We start from the raw sequence: 27,800 nt of genomic DNA on the forward strand, positions 1-27,800 counted from the left end.
TAAGAGGTCATGACTTTTGGACAGTACCGCGTCCAATTAGCTTCATCTTACACGAGGTCGCTAACCGAATGCGCTCACTATTTCATTAATAGGTTCAGGAAGTGCAGTCTGTTAGCGAATTAGCGATATAGCATGAAGCTAAGGCCACGTGCCTGAAAATCTTTGTAATCTCAGTAAAAAAAATGAAGAAGAAAAAAAAAGACATATTTCCCCTCAGAACTTTTAATGGTGCTTTTTCTACATTCATATTCATTAGTTATGACAATTTGTTTTCCATCCTTATGATCGTACTGTCAACTCAAATTAGGAAATAGCACAAAAAAGCAAGTAAAAAAAAAAAACACAAATATGTATAACAAGATAGAAGGATATATATATTTATATATTTGTAAAAAGCACATTCATATTAATAACGACCTTTGGAATGAAATCAAAGAGGCCCCCCCCCCCCACACGCACAATATATTATGTGAAAATTTTACTTATTTTTTTCCTTCAAATTCTATATTGTTTGGAATCAGGCATGAAGGGAATGTCAAAGAAAAAAAGAAAAACTGATAATAATAAATAAGAAGATGATGATTGGATTGGCCCATGAGGTAAAAATGTGAACTAAAATGACGTCAATTAACAGCAGCGCGTGATGTTATTCTTAGAAAACACACGCACGCACGCGCGCACGCGCGCACGCGCGCACGCACACACACAAGGACCTGTTACTCAAATGTCATCGTCACAAAGTCACTTGATGGATGTTTTGTATTTACAAGAATTACGCACACAATGAATGGACCCCGCCTTCCTGAAATATACGAAAAGCCAATCAATCACGCACCCTGTTCCGGTTAATAAATGTCAATCAAAAAAAAAAACATTAGCCACACCCACTCGCAAGTTAGCAAGCGATACTAACAAGTGTGAGCTCGTGCCGACCTTCAGTGTTTGTGCGGTTAGCATTAAACTATGCTAGCTTGCCAACTTCACACGGTCTTCGTCGGGTGGTTAGCGTCATAGCGTAGCATTAGCCTAACTCAATGCTTTGCCTCATCAAAACTAGCCTGACTGTTATAGGGTGGACGCGGTTGGCGAGTTAGCACAGCATAACGCTAACTGAAAACGCTCCCTTCAACATCAACTGCTTCATAGTCGGAGTGCATCGAGTTAGCGACAGAGCGTAGCATGAGGCTAAATTGTTGGGGTGCACGATGTTAGCGAGCTAGCATAGCATGATGCTAACCGCATGCACACCCCCCTAAGTAATTAGCATGGATTGCCATCCTCCTTCTTTAAGAGCCTTATTGTTTGCGGTTAGACACGTATTACAGCACGAGTGGACGGCCATAATAATAACAATAATAATAAAAAAAAGAGCACTTTTGCTTATGTGGGAGTTGCTTTTTTTTGTCAGAAGTTAGCACAAGGCTAAAAAGGGCATGCACAGGGATGGGGAATCCAGGACCAGAATGTAAAAACCCTGAAACGGTTTGGCTTTAAGCCAAAAGGCGCTTCGACTCAAATGGCAGCTAAACGAGCTGGTCGACGACACCTGCTGAGTTGAGGCACCCGCGGCTCAAAGCTAAAACGGTTTCAGGGTTTTTACATTCTGGTCCTGGATTCCCCATCTCGGCACATGCGCGAGTGTGAATGTCACAACAGTACCCGACAGACGCATCACATTAAACGTTTGGCAGCCATTTTGTATGCTTGTCTGCAATACTGACAGCATTTGAGACTTTTTTTTTGTTTGTAAAATCCATTACAATTTCTCAGTATTTGACAATTCTTCGTTCTCTCCTCGATTGTCACTCCTTGAACGTTTGCAGTGTCAACAGTAGAGTTTTTGTTTTTTCCTTTCACGAACGTAGCAAGGACGTGGAACGACAGTGAAGGGAGTGAAAGAGGGGACACCTCCCAGAGGTGTGCAACGCCGTCCATCCTCCCCCCCACCCAAAAGAAAACAAGGCCCAATGTGGGCTCCGTCCTGTCCAATCAGGCCCCAGGGAGCTCGATATTAGTTCAAATGCAGCCCAGATCCAGACCGTCTCTTTTTGTGTGTGTGTGTGTGTGTGTGTGTGTGTCATTGTTGTTGCTTGTCCTACTAAAAGAGCGCTTTGGATCCCTGATTCTCAAACTCTGACCAGGCGTCGTTCAGCTCCATGAAGATCATCTTTGCGTAGTCCTCGTAAGGCTTCCCTGTTGCCTGAAGTCGAAAACAGGGAGGAGACAAAAACGTAACTGAACTCATTTGCTCCCAAAAACGGATAAATACGTTCTATTTTAAATAGTACCATGCTCCCAAAGACGTATTTATACATTTTTAATGTTTTGTTTTGATGCTAGCGCATACAGAAGGCTTTGATGCAGCCTCTGAACTCAGGGGATTGCTTGAAGCAATGGTAGTTATTACAAAAACGGCCAGCAGGTGGCAGCATGGAGAGATCAACCAGGGCCATGTTGCAAAAAAGCTCTTTCTCCCAGTGTTTTAAACAGATTTGTGAATAATTGCTGCAAAATGGAAACAGATAGAAATATTCCTTTTCCCTGATGAAAGAAGAGACTCTAATCTTTCTTTTGGTAGGTTCCATGTTTTTATAGGAATAGAACACAATATTCCGTGGTAAAAAAACAGCCGGGAGCAAAGGGGGTTGCTTTAGTGAAAATGGCTGCGAGTGAATACGTTTAAAGAGTGGCTGTCAGACAACTAATCATACATGAAATTAACTGTTGAAATTAAGATGAATCGGCCTTATTACATTTAAAATGGTCCAAATCCTCAGATTCTCAGCTTTTCAAAAGTAAATATTCATAGATTTCATAGATTTGTAGTCCTCCATTAAAGCAGACTGATGTTTTTTTTTTTTTTTAAATAAGATGTTCACAAACATCATCATTATTTAGTCTGGTTAGCATTATGCTACCTTATTGAGGCCACTGTGTGATGTGCACGCGGTTGGCAAAGTAGCATAAAGCAAGCGTGTCCCAAGCGCACCTTATCTGGATGGACCACCAGGGCGGCCTTTCTGTAGAACTTCTTGACCTGCTCCGGCGTCACCAAGTCGGCCATGCCCACCGGCCTCCAGCGGCTCTCGCCCTCCCACAGCACCGTGTGCAGCGTCGACAGCAGCGCGCGGATGTTCCTCTCCTTGCCCTCGATCCAGTCAAAGATCTAACGGGACGGAGGACAAAATGCTATCTGGATGCGCGTGGCCAAAGCTAATTCGGAGTTACAAGCTACTACGGCGACAACAGCATTTCTGCAGGTATCAGCAAGTCTAATTGAATGCAACAAATGCAATGCCCACGTCGTACTTTATACACACACACGCATGTATTGTACATACATGCTTATATATTAGGGTTGTCAGTTGATTAAAATTTTTAACCGTAAATAAGTGCATGATTTTCATACTTAACGTGCGATTAATCGCAAATTAATATGTTTTGAATGTACAGAATTTTTTTTTCACACTCTTGTTAATTAACATTAAAGTGGACACATTTGGTTACCAAATGAAAATGTGGTTGTATCTTTTCAAACACTGTTAGAGTAAATTTATAGTAAGTCATTCATAGTTATTTGAAGTTAAAAAGACATTGGAGTGTAAAACTTTTAAGTCACGCATTTGTGTTGAGATCATTTTTCTGCCACTCGATGGCATTAGTGTTTCATGCTGGACATTGGTGACAGGATCAGTACATTTTTGCTTTCATGCCTCTTTTCGAACAAAAGTCACTTGGAGGAAAAAAAAGAGATCACCAGTAGAAAATGTGATATTTTCCAAAATAAATAAATAATATTTTTTAACTCATTGACAGCCAAATTTATTTCTAGTTTTTAAAGTAATCAGTAGAACATGGGCTTGTTTCATGAAAAGCACCGTTTTTTTTTTTTTTACTAAAAGAGATGAAAACGAGCCGTTTGAGGCATACTGTATTGTTTTGTTCACCTCAAACTATAAAACCACAGAAGCAAGACCGAGAAAGGGATTTGGTGGCAAAATAAAAACATCCACGAGTGAATGAGTCAACCGAGCGCATCCCGGCTGGGTCGCATACCTGCAGTTTTAGGGGATCCATTTCCTTCGTGATCTCCTGCCTCCTCATTTCTGCAATGGTCCTCTGCCCTTTTTTATCCGTCTTGGAGGAAAAGCCCTGCGTGGACAGCAGGTCCCCAAAGTCGTCCTCCTTGACTTTGGGCTTGGGGCCTGCGTCGAGACAACCCAAAGCGTGAGAAACAAACATTTCCAAACGACATTTGCGACACATAAACGTGACTTTCGGGGAAATACCGAATCCTGGAGGTCGAACGCCTCTTTCCTCGCGGCCTCCGATGACGCTGGGGAAGTTGAGGTTGTAGTTGGGCTTGGTGGCCTGAGCGCCGGCGGACTGGGGGGCCGACGACGCTTTGGGCGCGGGTCCGGACTGCCAGGGCTTGTTGTGGCCCTGGGGGGCTTTGCCGGATTGCCAGGACGACGGGCATTGAGGCTTAGCCGAACACGAAGAGGAAGAAGAGGACGACGGTGGAGCCTTGGTAGGCCCGGAGACGTTCGTGCTGGCAGAACCTGCAACAAACAAGTTGGAGCACTTTAGCTTCATTTGAAGGAAACAACTCATATTGAGATTCAGTTTTAGCATTGAAATTGGAGTGAATCATATTCTTTACAAATTAAATTAAAACATACAAAATCATGATGAACTCATTTGCTCCCAAAAACATATCAATACGTTCTATTATAAATATTACCATGTTTCCAAAATCATATTTGTACGTTTTTTAAATATTTTTTTTATATGCTAGAGCATACAGAAGGCTTTGATGCAGCCTCAGAATTGAAGAGAATGCTTGAAGCAATGGTAGCTACGGCCAGCAGGTGGCAGTAGAGTATAAGAGACCAACTGTTTTAAACAGATTTTTTAATAATGATGAAACTTATTCTATAATTGCCGCAAAACGGAGTTTTAGCATTGAAATTGGAGTGAATCATATTCTTTACAAATTAAATTGAAACATACAAAATCATGATGAACTCATTTGCTCCCAAAAACATATCAATACGTTCTATTATAAATATTATCATGTTTCCAAAAACATATTTGTACGTTTTTTAAATATTTTTTTTATATGCTAGAGCATACAGAAGGCTTTGATGCAGCCTCAGAATTGAAGAGAATGCTTGAAGCAATGGTAGCTACGGCCAGCAGGTGGCAGTAGAGTATAAGAGATCAACCGTTTTAAACAGATTTTTTAATAATGATGAAACTTATTCTATAATTGCCGCAAAACGGAGTTTTAGCATTGAAATTGGAGTGAATCATATTCTTTACAAATTAAATTGAACCATACAAAATCATGATGAACTCATTTGCTCCCAAAAACATATCAATACGTTCTATTATAAATATTATCATGTTTCCAAAAACATATTTGTACGTTTTTTAAATATTTTTTTTATATGCTAGAGCATACAGAAGGCTTTGATGCAGCCTCAGAATTGAAGAGAATGCTTGGAGCAATGGTAGCTACGGCCAGCAGGTGGCAGTAGAGTATAAGAGATCAACCGTTTTAAACAGATTTTTTAATAATGATGAAACTTATTCTATAATTGCCGCAAAACGGAGTTTTAGCATTGAAATTGGAGTGAATCATATTCTTTACAAATTAAATTGAAACATACAAAATCATGATGAACTCATTTGCTCCCAAAAACATATCAATACGTTCTATTATAAATATTACCATGTTTCCAAAAACATATTTGTACGTTTTTTAAATATTTTTTTATATGCTAGAGCATACAGAAGGCTTTGATGCAGCCTCAGAATTGAAGAGAATGCTTGAAGCAATGTTAGCTACGGCCAGCAGGTGGCAGTAGAATATAAGAGATCAACTGTTTTAAACAGATTTTTTAATAATGATGAAACTTATTCTATAATTGCCGCAAAACGGAAACAGATGGAAATATACATTTTTTCCTGATGAAAGAAGAGACTCTAATCTTTCTTTTGGTAAATTACATGTTTTTAGAACAATAGAACACAATATTCTGTGGGACTTGCAAAATCAGTCCAAATCCAATAACCGGGAGCAAAGGGGGTTGCTTCAGTAAAAATGGCTTTGAGTGAATGAGTTAATAGTATTGAATATGAATTGGAATGAATTACTTTGAATCATAATTGTAGTGAATCACATTGATTTGAAATTAAATTGCATCATAATTGTGAATCGCATTTTGTGAGTGATTAAAATTGTATCGTAATTATTGTGAATCATATGGGAACATCGTGTAATTGAAATATTAAACAACTGAAGTGAATCAAACGCTGTTCAACTGAATCATACAGTACGGTAACACGAGTAAATTGTGCCAATTCGGAGTTAATCCTATTTAAATTGGTGTGAACTGCATCGCACCGCAGTTCAGAACTTCAGACATCATCAGTATTAAATTCAAGCGGACACGTTAACACTTACTTGGTAAATTTGAGCCCAAGTTTCCCAAATCAGCGAAGGGATCAAAGTTCTGAGACTTTGCCTTGGACATTGATGACATGCTAGAAGCTACGAGTACACAAATACGATCGTGAGCCAGAAAACAAACAATGGCGTTACAGTATTTTTGAAATATGGAATCCCATTGTTACCTGTGCTGATGTATGTGGGCCTGCTGGCAGCGGCGTTCATACCCGCGGACGTGCTCGGCGCCCAGCTGTCCCACCCGCCCAGGAGGTCCGGGTGACTGGCCGACGATGTCATCTTGGGAGCGTTGTTCACTAACTTATCTGATAGCGACAACAAATATGAACACGGCCGCATCAGCGCAATGATGCAACCGCGGCAAGAGGTGCAACTCACTGAGGTTAAAAAGGCTGGCGTTGGAAGTCGGAGCGGCTTTGCCCGGCGCCGAATTCTCGGACCCCATCAAATCTCCGAACAGGTCGGGCCCGGAGGCCTGCCGGGACGAGCCCACGCTGGAGCCCACGCCGGAGCTGGAGCCCATCCCGAATGGGTCGAATGGGTCGCTAATGGCTGCCCCACCCAAAAAAAAAAATTTTGTCAAACATCGAGTACAATTTCTACAAACATAACGACCAGAAACTGCGAACAAGCTTTCGTTCTTTCTGACGCACAAATTTATTGGCCAGTCTGTCAAACCGCTGCAGCAAATGCTGCGGTAAGGAGGACTTAACTTTCTTCTTTTATTTTCAAATTGCTCACCTTTACCCTCCTGTTAGGTTGGCTTCTCAAGAATTATGTTCGCGGGTCAATTTGACCCAGGCTATATTTAATGATAAAAACGCATCTCAATAAACGTTATTAACAGCTTTCATTGCAAATATTTCAAGTTAATCTTTTTTTAAAAGTTTCATCTTAAAATAATACTGTTTGTAGTTCTTTAACTTTAAAGCAGATCATTTTGACCCGGGCTATGTTTAGTGTTCCAATAGTGCCCTAATAATGAATTATAGTTTTGAAGGCAAATATGTCAAAATGAACCATTTTAATTGACGAGAAGTTTCATAGGAAAAAAAATACTCATTTGTATCTTCAACGAATTTTTTTTTTAATTGCCAGAAAAAAAGAAAAAAAAAAGACATTTCATAGCAAAAAAACTATTTATTATATAATGGGTCAATTTCACCCAAAATGTTTAACATAAAAAAAAATAATAATAAAAAAACGTGTTAAACCAGCTAATTATTAACCACTTTCATACATGCAAATTAATAGTCTCTTGATTTGAATGTTGGGTCAGCTTGACCCCATTACATGCTTAATGTTCCTTTGAAATATCTACAAAAGTTTTTTCAATTGACTGTTGGTGACACGTTTGATGGCGAAAAGCTAACATTTGTTCTTTAAATTGAAAGTGGATCATTTTGACCCAAAACATAACAGGAAGGCTGAAGTATCGTGACTGGAATCAACAGCCTTCACAAGAAACTGATACATTGGAAATGAGGCCGATATCAGCCCAGTACTAATAGCTGGTATCAATTCTTGCACATTCCCGCATTTTACCTTGAAAGTTGCATGAAACAAGTCCGCAGTTTAGTGAGAAGATATCAACTCCGAAGTCAAATATCACAAAATTTAAACTGTAAATTTTGACGAAAAATTGCAAAAATATTTCCAACCACTGTCATGTAAGTCAATTAAAATGACTTTGAACACATGATGTTTTGCTTAATATCATTGTGCGGCTCTAGATCTCCAACCAGTGAGCATCAGGAGTAAAATGGCCTTTGAGTTGCACAATTCAGAGTTTAACCCACATTTTCGGGAAAATACACATTTCAAGACCCATAAAACTGGAGTTGGAATCACACTTCAACACAAATCTTCTTGCTTACGTTTGGAGCCGCCAAAGAATAAGTCCTCCTGGGTCGCCGGCGCGGGTCCGGCAGGTGGGGCAAACAGGTCGTTGAGGAGGTCGCTGTGGCTGGACGACGCCTTCAGGCCAGCGGAGGACGACGCTTGGGGTTCCGAGTTCAAACCTAACAGATCGGCTGTGTTGTCGGCGGGGGAATCCTCGGCGGAGGGGGGCGGAGTCTTGTTGGAGGGAGAGGGGGACGGTGTTTGCGTGAGACAGCAAATATGCATATGCGGCTATGTACAGTTCAGAACTATTTTGTTCTGGGCTCCTGTTTATTTTGGGTGTAATTCCACTGTGGACCTCTAGATGGCAGCACACTATTTAGTTTGACCTTGAGGCTAAAAATAGGAAATTCAGTATTTCAGGCTGAAGATTATTAAATGTTAAATCCACTGCGATCCTGCTTTCTACGCCTACAGAAAACAACGGCTGCACCTTCATTTTAGAGTGTACAGTGCTTCCTCACTTTTCGATGGTGACACATCCCATGAATTAAGAATTTTTAGTGACAAGATTCATGCTGCCAGTAGATTCACAGATTCAAATTCTTGAACACGTCACAGTCTGACAGCCTGAGTCCACCCTCAATCTAGACAGTCCCATCAGCGTAGTTCAGAGGGAAACGTGGGGGGGACAAAATGGTTAACCTAAACTGGCTCCATGCCAAGCGTTAACCGTAAAGTGTTAAAAAAACAAAATCAATCTAGAAATGGCAACGGGTTTCAAATGACTTGGGCACAAGCTCAATGGTAAATCTGCCTGGCGAGGAAACAGCCACATGTTATTCTTTACATACCTGGAAGTCGGCGTCAAAGAGTTGCTCGCTGGTGTCCCGCGACAGAGGCTCCCCGCTGGGGGCCGAGTACGAGTAGGATTCTCCTTCCGACTGGTCGCTCAGTTCTTCCTGTTCATTCGAGGAGCCTCCCGTATGGACAGCGTCCTGAGGCCCGCCGACAACTGAAAACAAAAAAAAAAAGACAAGAGGCTCCATGGAATCCATGTCATCGGTTCTTGAAAGGGTTCAGTTTCCATTGGAAGTGAAGTTTGGGAATTTTGGAAAGATTCCAAATTGATGTAATTTAACTGGTAATACAAAGTCAACCATGCAAAACGGATGACTTTTTCTTTGCCTACAGAATCCAGCTGTTTTATTCCACTGGCTGGTTTTTCAAAGGGTCATGTGGAAGAGAGTCTCGCCAAACTTATCAGCGAAATTCAGGGTTGGAAACAACTGGAAGTGGAAATCTGGGTCATATTCTCCAAAATCTTGAACTTGCACTGAAAGTTCTGTTAGTAATTTTAGTAACCGTTTATGTACTTTTTATTTCATTACTTTGCTTTAAAATTTCTTTTACTCTTTGGTTTTCAAATGCTTTTAAATGCTGAACTTTAAAAAAAAAAAAAAAGTGAATTATGTGAAGCACGTTGAGCTACCAGGTGTATGAAATTCGCTATTTCAATAAATCTGCCTATGTAGGAACAGAGAAATAGATTTTGTTGATTTTTGTGGGTCGCACAAAATCAGTCAGGACTGAATGAATTTGTACCTTCCCAATCCAGTGTCTGGAAGAAGTTGTTTGCATTGGCATCGCTGCTCACGGGAGATTCCGTGTCCGAGGCGGTCGAGCTTTCCGACGTTTGCGCTGGCTGCTGCGGCGGTAAACTGGAGTCATAGAATGCTGACGACCCCGGTTGACGAGGCAGTTCCGGTTTACCTAGAGGTCAGAAAAGGTCAACGAACCATCAGGCCTTCTTCTACTTTCAAACTTTAGATGTTTTAAAAATGGGTTCAAAAATGGCCGGCAGAGTTGAAAATGGAGATTGCTCCTAAAATGTGCAAGTGGTGCCGCCTACCAAACTTGCTGAGGATCTCCTGCTGCTCGTCGCGAGACGAAAAGAGGATCTTGGGGTTGAGGCCCTTGGTTTGGAAGCCGTCCCACGGCGGAGTTTTGGCGCTGGGTCGGTCCCGAGGCTCCACGTCGATGTCCAGGTTGGCCTGGAACAAGTCCGGGTATTTCTCCTGGATGTCGCAGGCGTCCAGGTCATACCTGCCCATAAGAATTTAGAGCAGTGGTTTTTGAGACATTTTCCGAAAGACTACTTAATACAAAACTAAACATAACCAGCACAAGTAATGGGAAAAGTGCTGTATAAATCTGATTTATTATTATTATTTTTTGTGTAGCCCGAATGCCACAGGAAGCCAAAAGTAAACTATTTTCCCAAAAAATAAGACGTAAATATATGATGCTAGGAAAAATGAAACTTTTTTTTTTTTTTTTAAATGGAAAAAAGTTTTAAATTGCAGAAATTAAAGTACTGTAGTGTATTTTCAAGAAAAAAAAATCAAATTCTTTATAAGCGTAAAAATCAAATTTTGTTAAGATAAAAAAGAAGAAAAAAAAGAGAAAAAAACTTTTGGGAGAATATGGAAATGTTTCCGGGTACAAAATTGCCGCAAATTGATACTTTTGTCGAATTTTGTGACTTTGAAAAGCAATATATTCTTGTATTTTAGGTAACCTTATATGCATGCAAAAATAATAATAATAATAATAATAATAAACTAAGCTCGATAGCATTTTGCAACCAACGATTTTTGCTTCTAAGCCGAGAGCGAATTCTTTATCGTTGAATACTTACTTGGCAAACTTCACAGTGGTGGCGTTTCTGGGAACGAAGCCTGTGTGGAACTGGATCTGAAACATTTTCATGGAGGCCATCTGAAACAGCAAAGAGAGAGCAGAGTCGTCAATGTGTTACTCCACCAAGGAAAGGAAGACTGAATTCTTCAGAAATTCAGCGCCTGGAAGGTTGTTGTGAAGGTTCGACATTACAATTAGTAGGCAAGTCTATCATGAGTAGACGCACACAAAAAATATATCATTGCTTGGATGTGCACATTTTAGGGACATTTAACTCTCAGAAGAGCTTGAGAAAACATTGTCAACTTTTCTTTCCTCATTTTCTTTAATAGTTTGCGTATCATAATAAACCTTGGCCTGCAGACGACCTCCCAGTGTAGACCTGGCGTGGTAGATGACAACCAGCACATCTCCTTGGACGGTGACGTTCAGGGGAATCTCTGCTCTTCCGTCCTCCATCTTGAAATCCCTGCAGACGGAAGACAAAGCCATATACAGCGTGGGCCAAAAAGTAGGTATGCACTACTACAATATTTCATTATAATTATATTTAATAAACAGAGCTTAACAATGGAAATGCTCAAAAAGTGCCCTTTCAAAAGAGCACCACTCTTAAAACTTCTCCGGAACACTGCAGGAAAGGAGAACAATGTCCCCAGCAAAACTGAAGTCACACAAGCTTCGCAGGAGGACATGGATCAATGGATAGCAATATTAATTATATATTAATATTAAATATTAATTGGAGCAGCGTTAATATTGGAGCAGGTGGTAAAACCTAAGAGGATGAAACGGGACCCACAGCTTGCTTTCTTCTTGCTAAAAAGGTAAGACCTCGTCACCAAAATGCAAGAGGGTCTATTTATGATAAGCAATGCACAATTCCACGAACTAACGTCTCGGCACTCTGGGCGCGTGCACGTCGCTGGCTTCCATTCCGCTTTTCGCCAGAGGGGTCGCAAATCCACAAAAACTCTCTGTAACTTGCGACATGGACCTTTAAACGTTCACATTTCTTTGTTTTAATGTTGAAGAAAAAAAATGTTTCAGAAGGGTCCCAGAGTCATCTCTCATAAAGTTAACTGAAAATGTAAGTAAATAGTTCTCCGAGATTAACATTTTTTAGATTTATATTTTATTGGCTGTCAGATAATAAAAAAAAAAGGGCCAATACTGATATTCGTCAAAAATGCCTATCCCTAACATTGACATTTATAACGTGTTTTGTATCTTGACAATTTTTGAATCAAGAGGAAGTTGCCAGAAGTTCTGAAAAGAAAAGCAAGCCTACTTCATCCTATCGTACTCCTGCGAGGTCGTCAGGACTCGCTCGTCGCCGACGTAGACCTCGCAGAAGGGACGGCAGCCGTTGCGCTGCTTGTTAAACAGCGGCACAGGCGTCATGGTGATGGCGCGGATGACCACGGGCTTGCAGTGCGGGGTGATGGGTTCCTCCGCCATCATGTCACACATGTACTCGATGTACCTGCATTTAAAAAAAATAAAAAAATAAAATCACACACAGATGAGAAAGTGACTGCGGTGTGATTTAAAAGAGACACAAATGCGGGGGAGGCGTTGGCACCTCTTGTGCGACGGGGCTATGCCAGGCGGGCATCGTTTCATGGAGAACATGTAGACCGCCGCTTCGGCCGTGGTGAAAAGGCGGCAGAAGCACAGGAAGGAGCAAACGGCCACCGCGGACGCCGCTCTGCCGTCCTGCGGCAAAAAACAGACAAACGTGAAGCCGCGCACGGTCAAACTGAGCGCGCGCGGTGTCGCCACACTCGTCCGCTTTCGTACCAGGCAGTGGACCACGCAGATGTTCCTCTGGTCCTGCTTGAGCCACTGGTGCATGTTCTTGCACACGCTGTAGAGACTGCGCAGGTTGGGAGAACGACGCACCTGCCAGTTGCATTCGGACACCTGGGCACGGAAGAAACAGCGCAGCAAACACGGGCGGCGATGTTAGCGAGTCACAGCGGATGTTCGTGAGAGGCAACGGAGGCGAGCGAGAGCAAGCAGATGTTTGCCTGACAAAGTTACAAGCCTGCTTCACGTGGATCCGAATACGCCAATTTGAATCAAGTACGGGTGTTCCATATCATACCTTCTACGATATTACCGGTGTATTTTTTGGGGTGATAAAAACACTATCTAGTGATTTTTTACGTGGCGGTTTTCAAACACCACACACACAACTGGCCTATGACGTTTGCGCTCGTTTTTAACACAATCACTTTAATAAAAGTGTAAAAGCAACTACTGTCAACTGAACGTCATCTTGACGAATCATATCATGTTTACATCCATCTTTCCCATGTCCCGTAAAATTGCTGTTGTAAAGCACCAGATTGGAATCGGTCACATAACATTGCATGGTTGACCAGAGATCTTCGGTCGCAATGACCCAAAAAAGTCCGCAAGCGAGCGGTGGACGTTCGTGAGTCAAAGGATGTGAGTCACAATGTATGTTTTCAGAGTCAGAGAATATGCTTAAGCACCACAGTGCACGTTGATGAGTCATATTAGATACTAGCACGCACGCACATACACATACTCACCCACACACAAAAAAAAATAATAAAATAAAAAAATAAATAAATATATATATATATATATATATATATATATAAAAAAAAAAAAGAAAAAAAAAAAGAGCAATGATGATGACATTTCCGAATGAACAATACTGAGCTCTTAAGAAAAAAAAAAAGAAAAAAGAAAAAAAAGGACACTAGCAAGTCTGAGTCATCAAGCTGCCCACAATCACTCGTACCCGGTTGTGGAAGCGGGACGGCCTGTAGGAGCGTCTGGAGAGGTTGTAGACGGCGTAGTGTCCCGGGTGACGCGAATCCAGAAATAGGCGCACGTCCTCGATATTGTTCTTAATGGCCGACTCCACCCCTTCCGCCGGGAATGACATGACTGCACACAAAAACGCATTCGCATCTTACATTGACGGCACTTGTGAAGGACAGAACAAAATGGTGGACAGTTGCGGTTCAGATGCTCACCTGCTATTCTGGACGTGATGTAGGATAAATCCAGGTCACCTTTGGCGTAGCTGCAAAATAAATTGCAGGGTCAGAAAAACATGCTGTACATATGACGGCAAGCATATTTAATAACCCTGCCGATATGTTGCTGGTCAGATGGACCTGTTTGAAAGCATAAAAATGAGGAATGTGTATATCAGAAACCTCCTGTTATGTTTTCTCAAGAGTAGAAAAAAAAAATCATATTTCAATCTGTTTCCTAAAGAAACAATCCAAATAACTACAGTTTATTTCCTACAGTTATTATCATTATTTGAAGCTGCAAAGATATGAAATGACATGTTGTCATTGTCTGAGCTGACTTCACTAATTATGGTAAGCCGAGGTTTTAGACTGACAAAATGCTTAATATGTGCAATCAACATTAGAATTGAAAACAGTTCATGTAAATCCTACAAATCCACAATATTGTCTTGGTTTCCTTTGGGTCGAATGATTTGACCCAGAAGATAAGTGCTGTGTAGAAAGAAGGTGTGTGTTTTATTTTTTTCATGCTCAAAAGTTTTAACAAGCTTCTATATAATCCGCTAAACTAATTGATGCTCTGTTAGGGAGCATGTGACGCTGGTTAGAACGCTGCTTAGTTAGCAATCAGTCATGCAATGACAAACGTCTCTGATTCGTTTTTAAAAGGGGACACATTATGACGTTTCATTTCAAACACAGAATTGAAATGATTGGCGCTCATTATTATGATTGCCATGATTTTATTTTTTCCGAAATATTCAATCTTTGAAAAACAACAAGATACTTTTGCAGTGGATTCAATAAAAAAAAAATGAAGTTGGGAATCAGCAAAAAAATGACTGCAAATAACATGGAATGGGTTCACTGTACACACTTGCTTATTAATAGATTAGTTACATTAACAGCTTCTTTCTTTCTTTTTAGGAAAGGTCAAGTTAGTAAGAGTTTGTCCTCACCTTCAGTAAAATGCAACAGCAGCAGTTACCTTTTTATCAAAGGTTAAAATTCACGGTTTAAAAAATGCAACCGTTGCAGTTTGTCTTTTTAAAATTCTTTATCGGAAAGTGTGTCAGGAATCTTCCTGTCCTTTATGTAATAAGTCCTGTGTGAGAACTTGCTTTTGGAAAAAAATAACTACGGTACTTGTAATGTTTCACCAACTTATTGCAAGTGTTGATGTATCTGATGGTAAAGCGGAGATCACTGCTCGCTTTGGCTTTTTGAAAGAATAGCACACCTTCGACCAGGCAGCTTTCCATAATATGTCCCCTTTAATTCAATGGCAGGTGCCATATTGAAAACAAGCTTATTAAATGACGTGTATGCGATTATGCTCGTGTGGGAATTCAAGCGAGGATGGAACACGTGATGTTAGCACAAAATCAGAAGTTATTTTGCAGACAAAACAAACGCAGCAGAGTTGAACTCCTCTAAATCAAAACACAGAAACTACAGGAGCTTGGCCGAGGCTCATTGTTTACCTTGGGTTGCTAGGAGATGGAGACAAAGTGAGGGATTGGAAACGGGGGAGAAAAGAAAAACAAATAAACAAAATGACCAAAACAATGAATACACCCAAACAGATGGAAACAAATGGAAGACTCCAACACCTCCACTGTCATTTTTAGACTTTTTTTTTTAGGTAGAAATCATCAATGGGAATTACCAAGAATTTATGGGAATGAACCAGGAAATTTGCAACAGACTGACCGCATGGCTCCAATTGAATGTCGGCGGCTTTATTTATTTACATGGCGCTCATCATTCACTCTGAACCTCTCTCACGATTGCGAAACATGTTGTACAAGGCAACGTGAAGAACCTCACAATTTGATTTCATTCCGATTCTTTACATTGCAATATAATTTAATTTGGACTATTTAGGTTGTGATTTGATTTGACATTGATTTAAATGCTTTGATATCAATTCAGGAAGATGAATTTATTTCCATGCCCATGTGAACATGAGGTATATATAATGTTATGTCACATTTTTGGACTAAAACATCTACAAAAAATCTACAATAATAACCCACTTGTGCTTATGAATTACAAAAAGAAAAAGAAAGTCAGTCCTGTTCAAACACAAAAAAAACTGCATGTAATGTCAAATAATATTTCTGTCTTCCTGTAAATTGAAATGAAAATACAAATTGTACCCGGCACAGCGTATAAACGATCTTACTTTTCCAGGGCAATCCCAATTGCAGATTTAGTCGAAGTTGCTTCACGCTGACATTTTGTTTAGCGTTGGTCAAGTGTGAGCTTCGTCATATACAATGCAAAACACGCTTGTCACTGACCAGGATGGGAATGGATTCAGAGGAATTGAATTGCTGAGAGTCTCTTCTAACAGAAGAGGGTCCAGTTAAAAAACACACTGGAAGGACAGCTACGTCAACGCAGAGGTGGGTCGTAACGCGTTACATTTACTCCGTTACATTTACTTGAGGAAAAAAAAAAGTATTTCGAAGAGTAGTTTTACCACACAATACTTTTGATGAGTGAATAAGTCCCGCTACTCTTCCTCCGCTGTATTGGGCTACACTAGAGTCGTTACCCGCAGGCCCGTTCATACATTCGATTTTGCGCATTTCCACGTAAGCGCTCCGCTTGACTGACTGTGTGGCAGCATTTCCGCGGACACGAGTGATTGTTACGTTCACCAAACGAATCGAGTCTTTTGAACGGCTCTTCAATGTGTCGATGGGAACCGAGTCTTTATAAAGAGACCCGTCCCCCCCGCACGCCACCGTTCGGCTTTTGGAGGGAGCGCCATCGTGGCATATTAGCGTCAATCAAACAATGAACTTGTAAGTGGGTCGTTAAGCTCTGAAACAAGCAAAAAAAGAAAAACAAACACTGCATTGCGCATGCCTGCACAATGGCAGAAGTTAGAACATGAGCTCAAAAAGCTTGTTTTTTTTTATTTTAGGATTTGAAGATGCAAGCATTTGCACATAATTTTATGTTTTTTTTCTATCTGATGACAATGTCCTTAAAAAATAAATCAGACTTTTTTTTTTACTTGTACTTGAGTGATTTTTTTTAATTACTATTTATTTTACTTGAGTAATATTATTTTTGAAGTAATGCTACTCTTACTTGAGCAAAACATGTTGGCTACTCTACCCACCTCTGCGTCAACGGCAGTCAACGGTTGGATTCCGCAACAGCGAACTCGTTAAAATACAGTAATGGTCTTCCATGTAGACAAGGTGATCTTAAAGTTAAATAATAATGCTTGAATGTGACACCTGCCCATTAATTACCCTCGCTTCTCAGGTAATTCCAACTAATTCCCAAAGAACGTTACCAATTGGGCAATATTATCAAAATTCCCCAGATCCAGTTAATTTATCGACAACGCTCCATTCATTTGGAACCCCGGTCCTTTTCAAATGGCTCACAACGCAATTGCAATCAAAAGATAACGGCCGACAATTAAATACAAAAGAGATCATAACACAGTACAAGACAGTGACCAGAGTGTTAATGTTGGTCGATATAAAACTTAATTAGGACTGACGGAAAACAGACGGAACTGCATACTATGCGGAAAACAAGCATCTTACCTGGCTACAGACTGGATGACCTTGGAGGAGGTATCCTTGATGTTGGTCAGGAACCGCTCCGTTCCTCCCTTCAGGATGTCCAGGAAGCCGCTGCCTGACTGCTCGGGGTCGTAGATGCCTTTAGAATATGATTTTTTTAAGAAAAAATAGTGAGGAAAAATATATTTTTGCAAATAAAAAAAATCTTTTGTTACCGTTAATATGGAAATGGTTTACATTTAGTTTTACTTTATAAATGTTTTTTCATTTTTTCATTAAATACGTACACATTTCATTGAGGTTGGTTTTATTTTTAAATCAATTAACAGTCAATAAAAAATATATATAGATTTTGACCATTTATTTTAAATTAATTCAAGTAAACAAGTAATATTGTTTTAAGTATTTTAGAAATGAGCAGTTGTAGCGCAAAACCTAGCAAGCCCCCCCATTAAACCAAAATAGGGCCACGCCTAACAGCAGACGGACCATCCTCGTCATGATCAGCCGTCATTTGGGAACATGGAAACCTTTTTTTTTTTTAAATATGGTACTCGGTTCATAGACAACAACAAAAAAAGATCACTCACCGGCATTGCTGTGAACATTGTGTTGAACCTGCGCAGGCGCCGCCGCCACCGCCGCGGTTGTCGCCGCCGCCGCCACCGCCCCGTTACTTCCGAAGCCTCCGTTCTGCTCCAGGAGCTGCAGACATTCATACCCGTCATACACGGGACGCCAGCAGTAGTACGCGGTCAACATCATTCCCTTCAAAAATGTTTTTCAAATAACAAAATCCCAAAAAGATGACCCCCGCGTTATCTACTCGGTTTTCCGCCCGGTCATGCCTGTGGTCGGTGGACGTCTGCGGCGGAAGTTCATAAGGAGGCGGAGGACAATAATCTTCTTACGGCCAGCAGGGAAACCCCTTCTTAATGCTAATCAGATTAGCCTTCTTCCCCTCGACACGCACTCGCCGCCCTGATTATGGAAAGAGTCGTTCGTCTGCTGGAAAGCAGTCGCTGTTCAAACTGGGGAGCCTCCGCTTGGGGATTCCTCAAAACAATGCGGTGTGTCTTGAGATACAAGCGAGCCCAATTCATAACTGTCGTTTGGCTCATTTTTTGCTTGGACTTTCGACTTCCCAGCTGACGTTGACCCTCAAACAAACTCAAACTCACTCGTATATTTAAAACAACCCCATAGCTTTGCTTTAGGTAAATCTCTTTAGCTTAATGCTAACAAACAATGCAAAACGCCATAGACGGGCTAAGCAATAGCATCGGTCTTATGTTATTATGGTACCTCTTCAGGGAGCTGATATTGGAACACAATATGTTGAGTAGCACATGTAGAGAGACAATTTTACAATACACACAAAGCATATATTCTTTATCTTCTATGAAGAAAAACACAACTACTGTAGCTGACTGACTGAGAAGTATTGACCATCTCCATGTATATCTGTTTGTCTGTAGTACACAATGTGCACACATCAGAAGGAGATGCCCTATGTCCATAGAATCACAGCAAAAAATGTGGGGAAAACGGCTTAATTCTTTACATCCTAGTTAATTCCTTAATTAGTGCATACTTTAATAAAGTAACACTGTCTATTAGAGTAATAAGTAATATTTCTCTTATTTAAAAGTGTCATTTATTTATTTGTGGGAGGGTGGCTGAAACGGGTTGATTACATTTGCATTCATTTCAACGGGCAAAGATGATTTGAGATAAGACAATTTTGATGAGTGTATTAAAAAGTGCATACACTTGGAATCGCTGACCCAATAAAACCATTCAACACGTTTAAATGTGTTTTAATGAGTTAAACTGTGTTTAAAGCATGCGGAATACCAAATTAATTCTGGGCTCTCTCATTTGCTGATTTGCATTGATCATGCGAGCCACTGCCGTAAAGTAATTTATTTTGATGGCACCATCCAAGCAGACGAATGTGGATATAATGGCTACAAAATGGCAGCTTTTTGACCTTGAAATCAGCTTTGAATAACTCGCAACTTCGGTGGAAGATTTGCTCATTAGTGGCATTATTGGGGATAAGGATTGTGACTTAACTGCTAAATTGTGAGGCGCCGCGCCAGGGGGGGGGGGGGGGGGGGCGCGAAGGCGGGGGGCTCAAGTGGTGATTTGCTTTCATTTCGGTCTGTCTGGCTAACGCGGTTAAGTCAATAATTCCAGGTTGGTGACAAATGACTCCGCTCACATGCGAGTGCAGCGCCATAACGTGACAAAACCAATCAATCCAAACATGCTAAACTACATTTGCCCCCAGCGCAAAAATCCAAATGTGCCAGTTTTGACGCCGAGCGACGTGAGGTCTTTACGAAAAAAAAAAAAGAGCCGTATGTGTATTCTGTATTCCACGAGATCTCGATTTATACGTGCAAATGTTCATTTTTGCGTTGTGAACGGTCACGTGATACGATGCGGTCTCGGATTGGACATCCCAATTCAGATCAATTTAAAAGTATCGTCCGATGGTGGGTCCGATGTCCGCTCACAGGGCGGAGAATGCAAAAGGTGACACTACCTCAGTGATGGGAGACTTGGGGTTGACGTTGCGCGCCGCCGCTATTTCCTGAAGCTGGTTGACCAACTCTGTGATGGAGAGACGCTCCACGGGGTTCACCTTCAACATGGCGCCTGCGAAGACGGAAGGATGACGAGCACAATACGCCCACGCATTGGCGGTATTGGCTGCAGACGTGCCGCGCTTACGGATGAGATCGTGGTAGACCGTGTACTTGGTGTCGTTCTGTGGCATGGAGTACTTCCCGTTGACGATCTGCAGCTTGGCGCCTTCCTCAAAAGGGTGCTGCTTGAAACACAGCAGGTAGAGGATGCAGCCCAGGGCCTGCGGGGGGACAGGACGGATTTAGGGAATTCATTGACGGCTCATCAAGCCGATTCCGCAACCATTTTTATTGGGTGAGGATATAAAAGTAACACGGACGGGTTTGTATGCGTTAATATTAGGGCTGAACAATTATGGATTATAATCCAATTGCGATCCCCCCCCCAAAATTGCGATTGTGATATCATATGCGATTCATTTTTTCAAGGTCCTTTTCAATGAATTTTTTACCCAACAAAAAGTTAAATATAATAAACAAGATCAGATCTATTATAGATTACAGGACCTTAAGATAAAGGCGAATGAAGCCATATATATATATATATATATATATATATATATATATATAACTATATATATATATATATATAACTATATATATATATATATATATAACTATATAACTATATATATATATAACTATATATATATATATATATATAACTATATATATATATATATATATAACTATATATATATATATATATATATAACTATATATATATATATATATAACTATATATATATATATAACTATATATATATATATATATATAACTATATATATATATATATAACTATATATATATATATATAACTATATATATATATATAACTATATATATATATATATATATATATATATATATAACCCTATATATATATATATATATAACCCTATATATATATATATATAACCCTATATATATATATATATATAACCCTATATATATATATATATATATAACCCTATATATATATATATATAACCCTATATATATATATAACCCTATATATATATATATATAACCCTATATATATATAACCCTATATATATATAACCCTATATATATATATAACCCTATATATATATATATATATATATATATATATATATATATATATATATATATATAACCCTATATATATATATATAACCCTATATATATATATATAACCCTATATAACCCTATATATATATATATAACCCTATATAACCCTATATATATATATATAACCCTATATATATATATATAACCCTATATAACCCTATATATATATATATAACCCTATATATATATATAACCCTATATATATATATATAACCCTATATATATATATATATATATATATCACAGTTTTTTTCTACTACAATTACAGTTATAGTTACAATTTACCACTTCAACATATCCAACTTTTCATGTCGCATGAAACATGGCATGTAAACACGATATCAATAAAGACATTCAATATACATATCAAAAAAATAAAACGTAGCAAGTAAAATGATACCTGCTTATATGACGAGTTGATTAAAAAAAACTACTAGCATTCGGTAGCAATCGTTGTGGGTGCGTAGTTTCCCATGGTCTGGACGGTCCGTGAACGCAACACAGACTTTTGTCTAAGCGGATTTGAAGCTATTGTGTTCTGGCCGACAGTTACTTGCAAATTGTCATGAAAGAGTTGTTGCTTGTTCGCCGCTTGGCCTGATTAGTTCACCAACGCTACAATACATGTGGACTACGACAGCGGCTCCTAAATGGCGGTGAGTAATGACGAGCAATAATCATTTCGTTCGTCCTAATTTTCATTCATGAAATCGACACAACATATGGCCACATACAGACCAAACATTTTGAGTTTAGCGTGCCAAATATGGATATCCATCCAAACATCAGCATCTACTAGTATTGTGCTAAGCTAAGCTAATTAGACACTACATAGTACAGTAAAGCGGAGGTCTAACCCAGATGTCTTGCTTCTCATTGATCGGATAGTTGGAGTAGAGGTCGATCATTTCCGGGGTCCGGTATGCTGGAGTGGTGTTCCTTGTGATCTATGGGGGGGGGGGGGGGGGGCAGACAGAGACAGAGTGATTTCTACAATGCTAACAGTAGCGATGCCATCACATAAATCATAACATGTAGATAAGGCATTAGTTTGGTGAATTTGGTCTTGGAAAATCTGAACGTGATCATTTGGGGGATGTGGAAAAATAATAGCTCGATGTCGTTAATGAGCTAAATGTGGACAGAATAGCAACAGTAAAAAAAAAATAATAATAATAATTGACCTAATTTGGGAATTTCGTCTTGGCAAATTTGGAAATGTGACAATTCAGGGAATGTAAAAAAAAAAAGGTTTTATAGGTGTTCTGAAAAAGATGACTTTAAAATGTGGAATGGTTTGAATCGGTCAAGAATTGTGGATAGATTAGGTAAAAATGTATACATTTTTGTATTAATTTGCCAATTTGGTTGCGCAAAGTTTTGGAATGTGAGAATCATTTCTTGAATGAACTGAAGAGCCTGAAGTTGGAATGATTTGAACGAGATGAGAAATGTGGAAGGATGAGGTCGTTTTTTTTATTGGGATATTTTTCATGGAAATGTTGAGAAAGAGTAAAAGTAGTTTTTTTTTTTTTGAATGCTCTTCAGCATCCCCACAATAAACGGTGACACTTTTAGGATAGGCAGAATGGGCACGTGATCATCCAAGAAAATAGGCGGCGTAATACACGTGGTGGTCATTAGCGTGACGGATGTTAACGGGTTCACAAGGCCAATCTCTCGGGCGCATCTCATTTGGAGGCAAAGCCGAAACAAAACATCCTGGACTGCCGCGTGATTATTTCATCAAAAGCGTCTGGTGTCTGTCAAAGTCATTTCTCAACCGGATGCAGTCATGAAAAAGGAAGAAGAAGAAAAAAAGGCTTAATGGCCTTTTAATGGGAACGAAGGCCTTATCTTGTCGTATAGATTTCAACACTATAAATCGGGGGGGAAATACATTTAGATCCTTTTTGTTACATTGCTTGTTATGTATATTCAAATATTAATACTTAAGATTACAACACTAAGAAATGGAATCAAATCAAATAAAAATACAGTGAGAAATTTGAATGCATAGCTTGAATTTCAAATAATAAAATCAAAGGTATCTTCATTATAATCATGACATAATTAGATTTTGATTACTAAAATAAAATCATATTTAAAGTATTAGGAATTTTGAAGGAAATACAATACACCTATAATAAAACATGATAAAATACAAAGTAGACATAGTCAATATTCATAATTATGTAATGAATTCTGAATTAAACAATATATATATATTTTATATATGTTGTCATTGATGCCTTTTTCTGTTTGCTTCTAGCGCCACCTGCTGCTTGAGCCTTTTCTTTGATCTCGGAAGGCATTTCAATTGGACTTTTTTCTTCTTTGGAATTCATTTGTGTCAATTGTGAAAAGGCCCCTTTTGCGCGTAAGGAACGTGACGTTGCGCACGTACCTCGTCCTCCACCATGGACCTCTTCTGTGCCGACCAGCTGTAATCGGGGTAATGAGCCACGGTGGTGGCGCTGCCAAAGTCGCACAGTTTGATGGTGCCTTGGTTGCTAATCAGCAGGTTCTCAATCTGTAAGCCAGAGATCGCGGCACAGCGCCAGCTCAGCTTTTTTGCCGCACCACCACAATTACGTATAATGCAAAGCTGTCAAAACCCACGGATTGGCTGCATTGAGCAAAAAATGGTGACTACTTGACTGTGTGCATGTGATTTCGTACTTTTTCTTTCATGAATACGTTTGCAGAAATTAAGAAAACATTTTTTCATGTTGTCAATATGGAGGCATAGTGTGTACAATTTTGAGGCGAAAAAAAAAAGGTATTTAATTTGAGCTGTCACTATCGTACGGAAGAGGATTAGGGCCAGTGAAGAGAGAGAAAAAAGGTAAGCAGGATTCTGACTTTATTCTCAGAATTCTCCCTTTAAAGTCCGAATTCCGACATAAAGTGAGAATTCTGCTTTTAATCACAGAATTCTTACTTTATTCTCACATTTTTAAACTACATCGCCCGTGATCCTTGTTGGTGTTTATGCCGCTAATTCAGCGACATTAAAACACACAGCAGATTGGCATTTTAATAATCAAGTGCCATGTTTACATTTTTGGGATTTCCCGAAAACGAGTCAAACATGATGTGGTTCTTGTAAAAAAAAAAAAAAAAGAAATGAAAAAGTGTGGCCCACCTTGAGGTCTCTGTGAATGATGTGTGGCTTCTGCTTGTGCAGGTGCTGCACGGCGCGGCACGTCTGGTAGAAAACCTTCAGCACCGTGTCGCAGGACACGAGGGCGCGCTGCTCCACCCGCCGCACGAAGTCCACCAGCTGACCTGAGGGTGAGAGGAAACGTTTGCAGGGGTCCGCATCGTCCCCACCACAACCCGTATTCAAAACTGCCTTATAACGTCGAGATAGTCCGCAGGCATGTATTCCTTATCCTCTGCAAAAAAAAACAACCAGCTAATCGCTTGCTTGATTTAATTGGACAATATCAACCCTTTTCACATCAGCAAAAATCAACAGATTATTTTGCCAATGACATTTTTTTTTTTTTTTACACATTACCAAGACAAAAATGACAACATTCAAACAACCATTATAAACAATCTGAAGACAAAGGGACCATTTTTGCAGATTTTTCTCTCTGTTGTAAACAAATACTAGAAGACAAAGTAAATGTGTTGCCTATAATTGACAACATTATTGTTGGATGTGTTAAGTAGGGCCCGACCGATTAATCGGCAAACAAGCACAATGTGGGCGCTGCTATATATTCGTGGTGTGTCCATTCATTTCAAACAGAAAAAAAAAAGAATAAGTTGCCCTAGTACAAGCCTTGAAAGCAGTCGTAGTAAAACGCCTGAGTGAGCAGACAGGAAGTGGGTGAAGGTTCAGCGAGTCCGTAGACGGACAGGAAATGGTTTTGTCACCGTTGCCAAAAAGGCACGACTCAGCGCTAACTACGCGCCGCCGCCATGAACGTACCTTTGCAGAGTTCCGTGAGGATGAGGAACTCGGCCTGTCCCGTGTCCGACTCCTCTTTGCCGATGGAGGCGGCCGAGCAGAACTGGACCACGTTGGGATGTCCCGACAGCTTTTTCTGCACAGGTGGCATGAGGGCGCACGTTTTTGAAAAAATACCAAATTAACACAGAAAGATGGTGTCAAATGAAAACGGGCAAAATGTACCATCAAGCAAACTTCCTGGATTATTTCCTTGTTCTTCTCATCCTCGTTGGACAAAAGTCGCTGGAAGCAAACCAAAAGAGCAGAATTTGATGTGTTGTGCTCACACACAAAAGCTGAAGGAGTAATAATTAAAGCATCCAATTAAACAAGTTTCCTCTTACCTTGAGGGCGTAATCTTTTCCATTGCTGATGTCCTGGGCTTCGTAGACAAAGGCAAAGCCACCTGAGGTAAACACAACGTTAACCATTCTTCCCACGTTCTTCTTATTTGTCACTTTAATTCTTATCATTTCTCAGTTACATTTGTTCTGCGAGGGAGAAATCCAGTCAAAAAAGGTTGCTCTTGCTAAATCTCTCTCTTCTTTATTGCTTTAATTCTTATCAACTGGCTGTTTCTCAACACTCTAACTTCATCTTTATTATCACTTTAATTCTTACCATTACTCTGCTTGTTCCTCAAGGATAAAAATCCGCCCTTTTTCCTGCTTGAATTCTGGTTGTTTCGCGCCACTCTCTTCTTTTTAGTTGCTCTAATTCTTATCGTTACCTGAGTGTTTGTTTCTCCCATCTTCTTCTTCACTATTGCTTTAATTCTTACCTTTCCTATTGCATTTGTGCAAGGACATATTACACCCTAAAAACGGTGTCGCTGACTTATTTTTTTTCAACTTTCTTTGTATTTTTGGTTATTGGTTATATTTGTTTCTCCCCTCTATCTTCTTTGTTGTTTTAATTCTTATTGCTACTCGACCTATGGTTGCCCAAGAGGGGATAATTACTCAAAAGATGTTTACAACCTTGTTGTTTTATTTCCTATAGTTTTTGTTTTTTTTGCCCTGTAAGGAGAGCTTCATCGCTGTCTCCTTGTTTGTCTTGCAAGTAAAGGACCAGTCGAGAAACTTTTGGTCTCTGTTAGTTTGTCACTTTATTTCTCATAAATACTGTTGACTTTGCGCCCTTTTTTCTTTACTGCTTTATTTCTTATCTTTCGTTACTCAGTCGCGTTTGCCCTGCAAGGAATAAATACAGTCGAAAAAACTTGTTTGATGCTCTTTCTTCTCCGTTGTTGCTTTAGTTTATATTACAGGTGCAACGCTTAATCGCCAATTAATTATCAAATTGATGGCTTGTTATGCTTAATAACTAATTAATTGTTTAGATAGTCATTTTTATTTAAAATTGTCCAACTGCTCGGAATTTCAGCTTCTACTTTGCTGCCCTTCTTTCTTACTGATTTCTTCTTCTTTCTGCTTCATTACTTCTTGCTATTTCTTCTTTATTCCTTCCCAACCTGTTGAATGGGCGAGCTGCCGGTTTCCCATCCCTAATCTAGGTCATCTTCGCAGTTTGACATTTATGTCAACTGCCTGTCTACAGATACAGATGTTGGCAAAACACAACTTTAATCTTAAAGAAACTGCAACTTAATTCAACACAGTTCCTTGGCACAAGATTCCACGAGATGGTGTCAAAAGCAATACTTTAATCTAGGCTAACCACAAAAGCAGCGACTGCTTGAGTTTTGCACCGAAATACAGATGAATTCATTTTCTTGCAAAGCGCAACATTATTTTTAGTTTGGAGATTAACGTAGCCATCCAGTCGCACTCCTGTTTGAAAATATAGTGAAAGCAGTGTAATTGCACCAGGATGTAATTGATTGATAAATATCGTGTTAGTGTTTCTGTCATTGGATAACTGTTAGCAGGTTAGCTTCCCCGCTGCTAGTTAGCACCAGCTCCTTGTCACCGAACATGAATCTATCGCCCTTTTACCTTCCGCAATCACCCTCTTGATCCGCAGTTTCATGTCGCCCAGCTCGACCATCTGCCCCACAAAGTCGTTCTGGTCCCGGCTTGCCGCTCCGACAGAACCGGGCCCGGCGAGGAAATCCAGCGCCGATTGGAACAGTGACATTTTTGTCTGTTTTTGTGTGTGTGTGTTTTTTTTTTTTTACTTGCTTCTTCTTCCTTCTAGCCTGGCCTAGCGGACGTTGGCAGCTCCGACCGGGATCCGAGTGGACTCGTTGGTAGTTCGCTTAGAAGAGTTGCAAATGTACTAACATTTTCTTCCTGTTGTCGGGATGACGACGAGAGGCCGCAACCATCACTTCATTCCAGCTAGCGAGTGCCTACTTCCGAGGTGTGTGGTGACGTCACGGCACCAGCCGATCACGTGAGAGGAGCCGGCGCAATACAAAATAAATACAAATATTTAAAAAAAAGGAGCCGGTGTTCTTTCAGATTAGCATACCCGTATAGTAAACTGAGCTCTATCTA

At 39.9% G+C, this 27,800-nt stretch overlaps 1 protein-coding gene and 1 long non-coding RNA gene across 2 annotated transcripts; one reads left to right on the plus strand and one right to left on the minus strand.

Annotated features, from left to right (window-relative positions):
- Nucleotides 1-206: 206 nt before the first annotated feature.
- On the minus strand, nucleotides 207-27,800 carry gak (cyclin G associated kinase). The gene is made up of 29 exons (XM_086075829.1): nucleotides 27,297-27,800; nucleotides 25,683-25,744; nucleotides 25,522-25,581; nucleotides 25,318-25,432; nucleotides 24,520-24,662; nucleotides 23,779-23,904; nucleotides 22,229-22,318; nucleotides 20,343-20,478; nucleotides 20,155-20,267; nucleotides 18,191-18,305; nucleotides 17,622-17,739; nucleotides 14,038-14,087; nucleotides 13,800-13,948; nucleotides 12,824-12,946; nucleotides 12,606-12,739; nucleotides 12,312-12,506; nucleotides 11,372-11,489; nucleotides 11,019-11,098; nucleotides 10,230-10,423; nucleotides 9,923-10,090; nucleotides 9,172-9,332; nucleotides 8,353-8,551; nucleotides 6,854-7,027; nucleotides 6,643-6,780; nucleotides 6,473-6,559; nucleotides 4,290-4,562; nucleotides 4,057-4,205; nucleotides 2,990-3,166; nucleotides 207-2,200 (listed from the first exon to the last, which is right to left on the minus strand). The coding sequence occupies exons 1-29, from the start codon at nucleotides 27,436-27,438 to the stop codon at nucleotides 2,099-2,101; spliced, it is 3,891 nt and encodes a 1,296-aa protein (XP_085931955.1). The 5' UTR covers nucleotides 27,439-27,800; the 3' UTR covers nucleotides 207-2,098.
- LOC147173184 (uncharacterized) lies at nucleotides 21,906-27,574 on the plus strand. The gene is made up of 2 exons (XR_015094823.1): nucleotides 21,906-22,027; nucleotides 24,562-27,574. It is a non-coding gene; the product is annotated as an uncharacterized LOC147173184 (long non-coding RNA).

The sequence above is a fragment of the Leptonotus elevatus genome, chromosome 5 (assembly GCF_054856555.1).
Source record: "Leptonotus elevatus isolate MCC_2025b chromosome 5, RoL_Lele_1.0, whole genome shotgun sequence".
NCBI classification, from domain to species: domain Eukaryota; kingdom Metazoa; phylum Chordata; class Actinopteri; order Syngnathiformes; family Syngnathidae; genus Leptonotus; species Leptonotus elevatus.

Excerpts from the sequence above, each read along its gene's own strand:
- gak (XM_086075829.1), bottom strand. The coding sequence starts at position 27,438 with ATGTCACTGTTCCAATCGGCGCTGGATTTCCTCGCCGGGCCCGGTTCT. Across the intron at positions 7,028-8,352 it reads ATTCTTTGGCGGCTCCAAAC|CCATTAGCGACCCATTCGAC; the intron begins GTAAGCAAGAAG and ends TGGGTGGGGCAG. Across the intron at positions 4,563-6,472 it reads CTTGGGCTCAAATTTACCAA|GTTCTGCCAGCACGAACGTC; the intron begins GTAAGTGTTAAC and ends TGTTTGTTGCAG.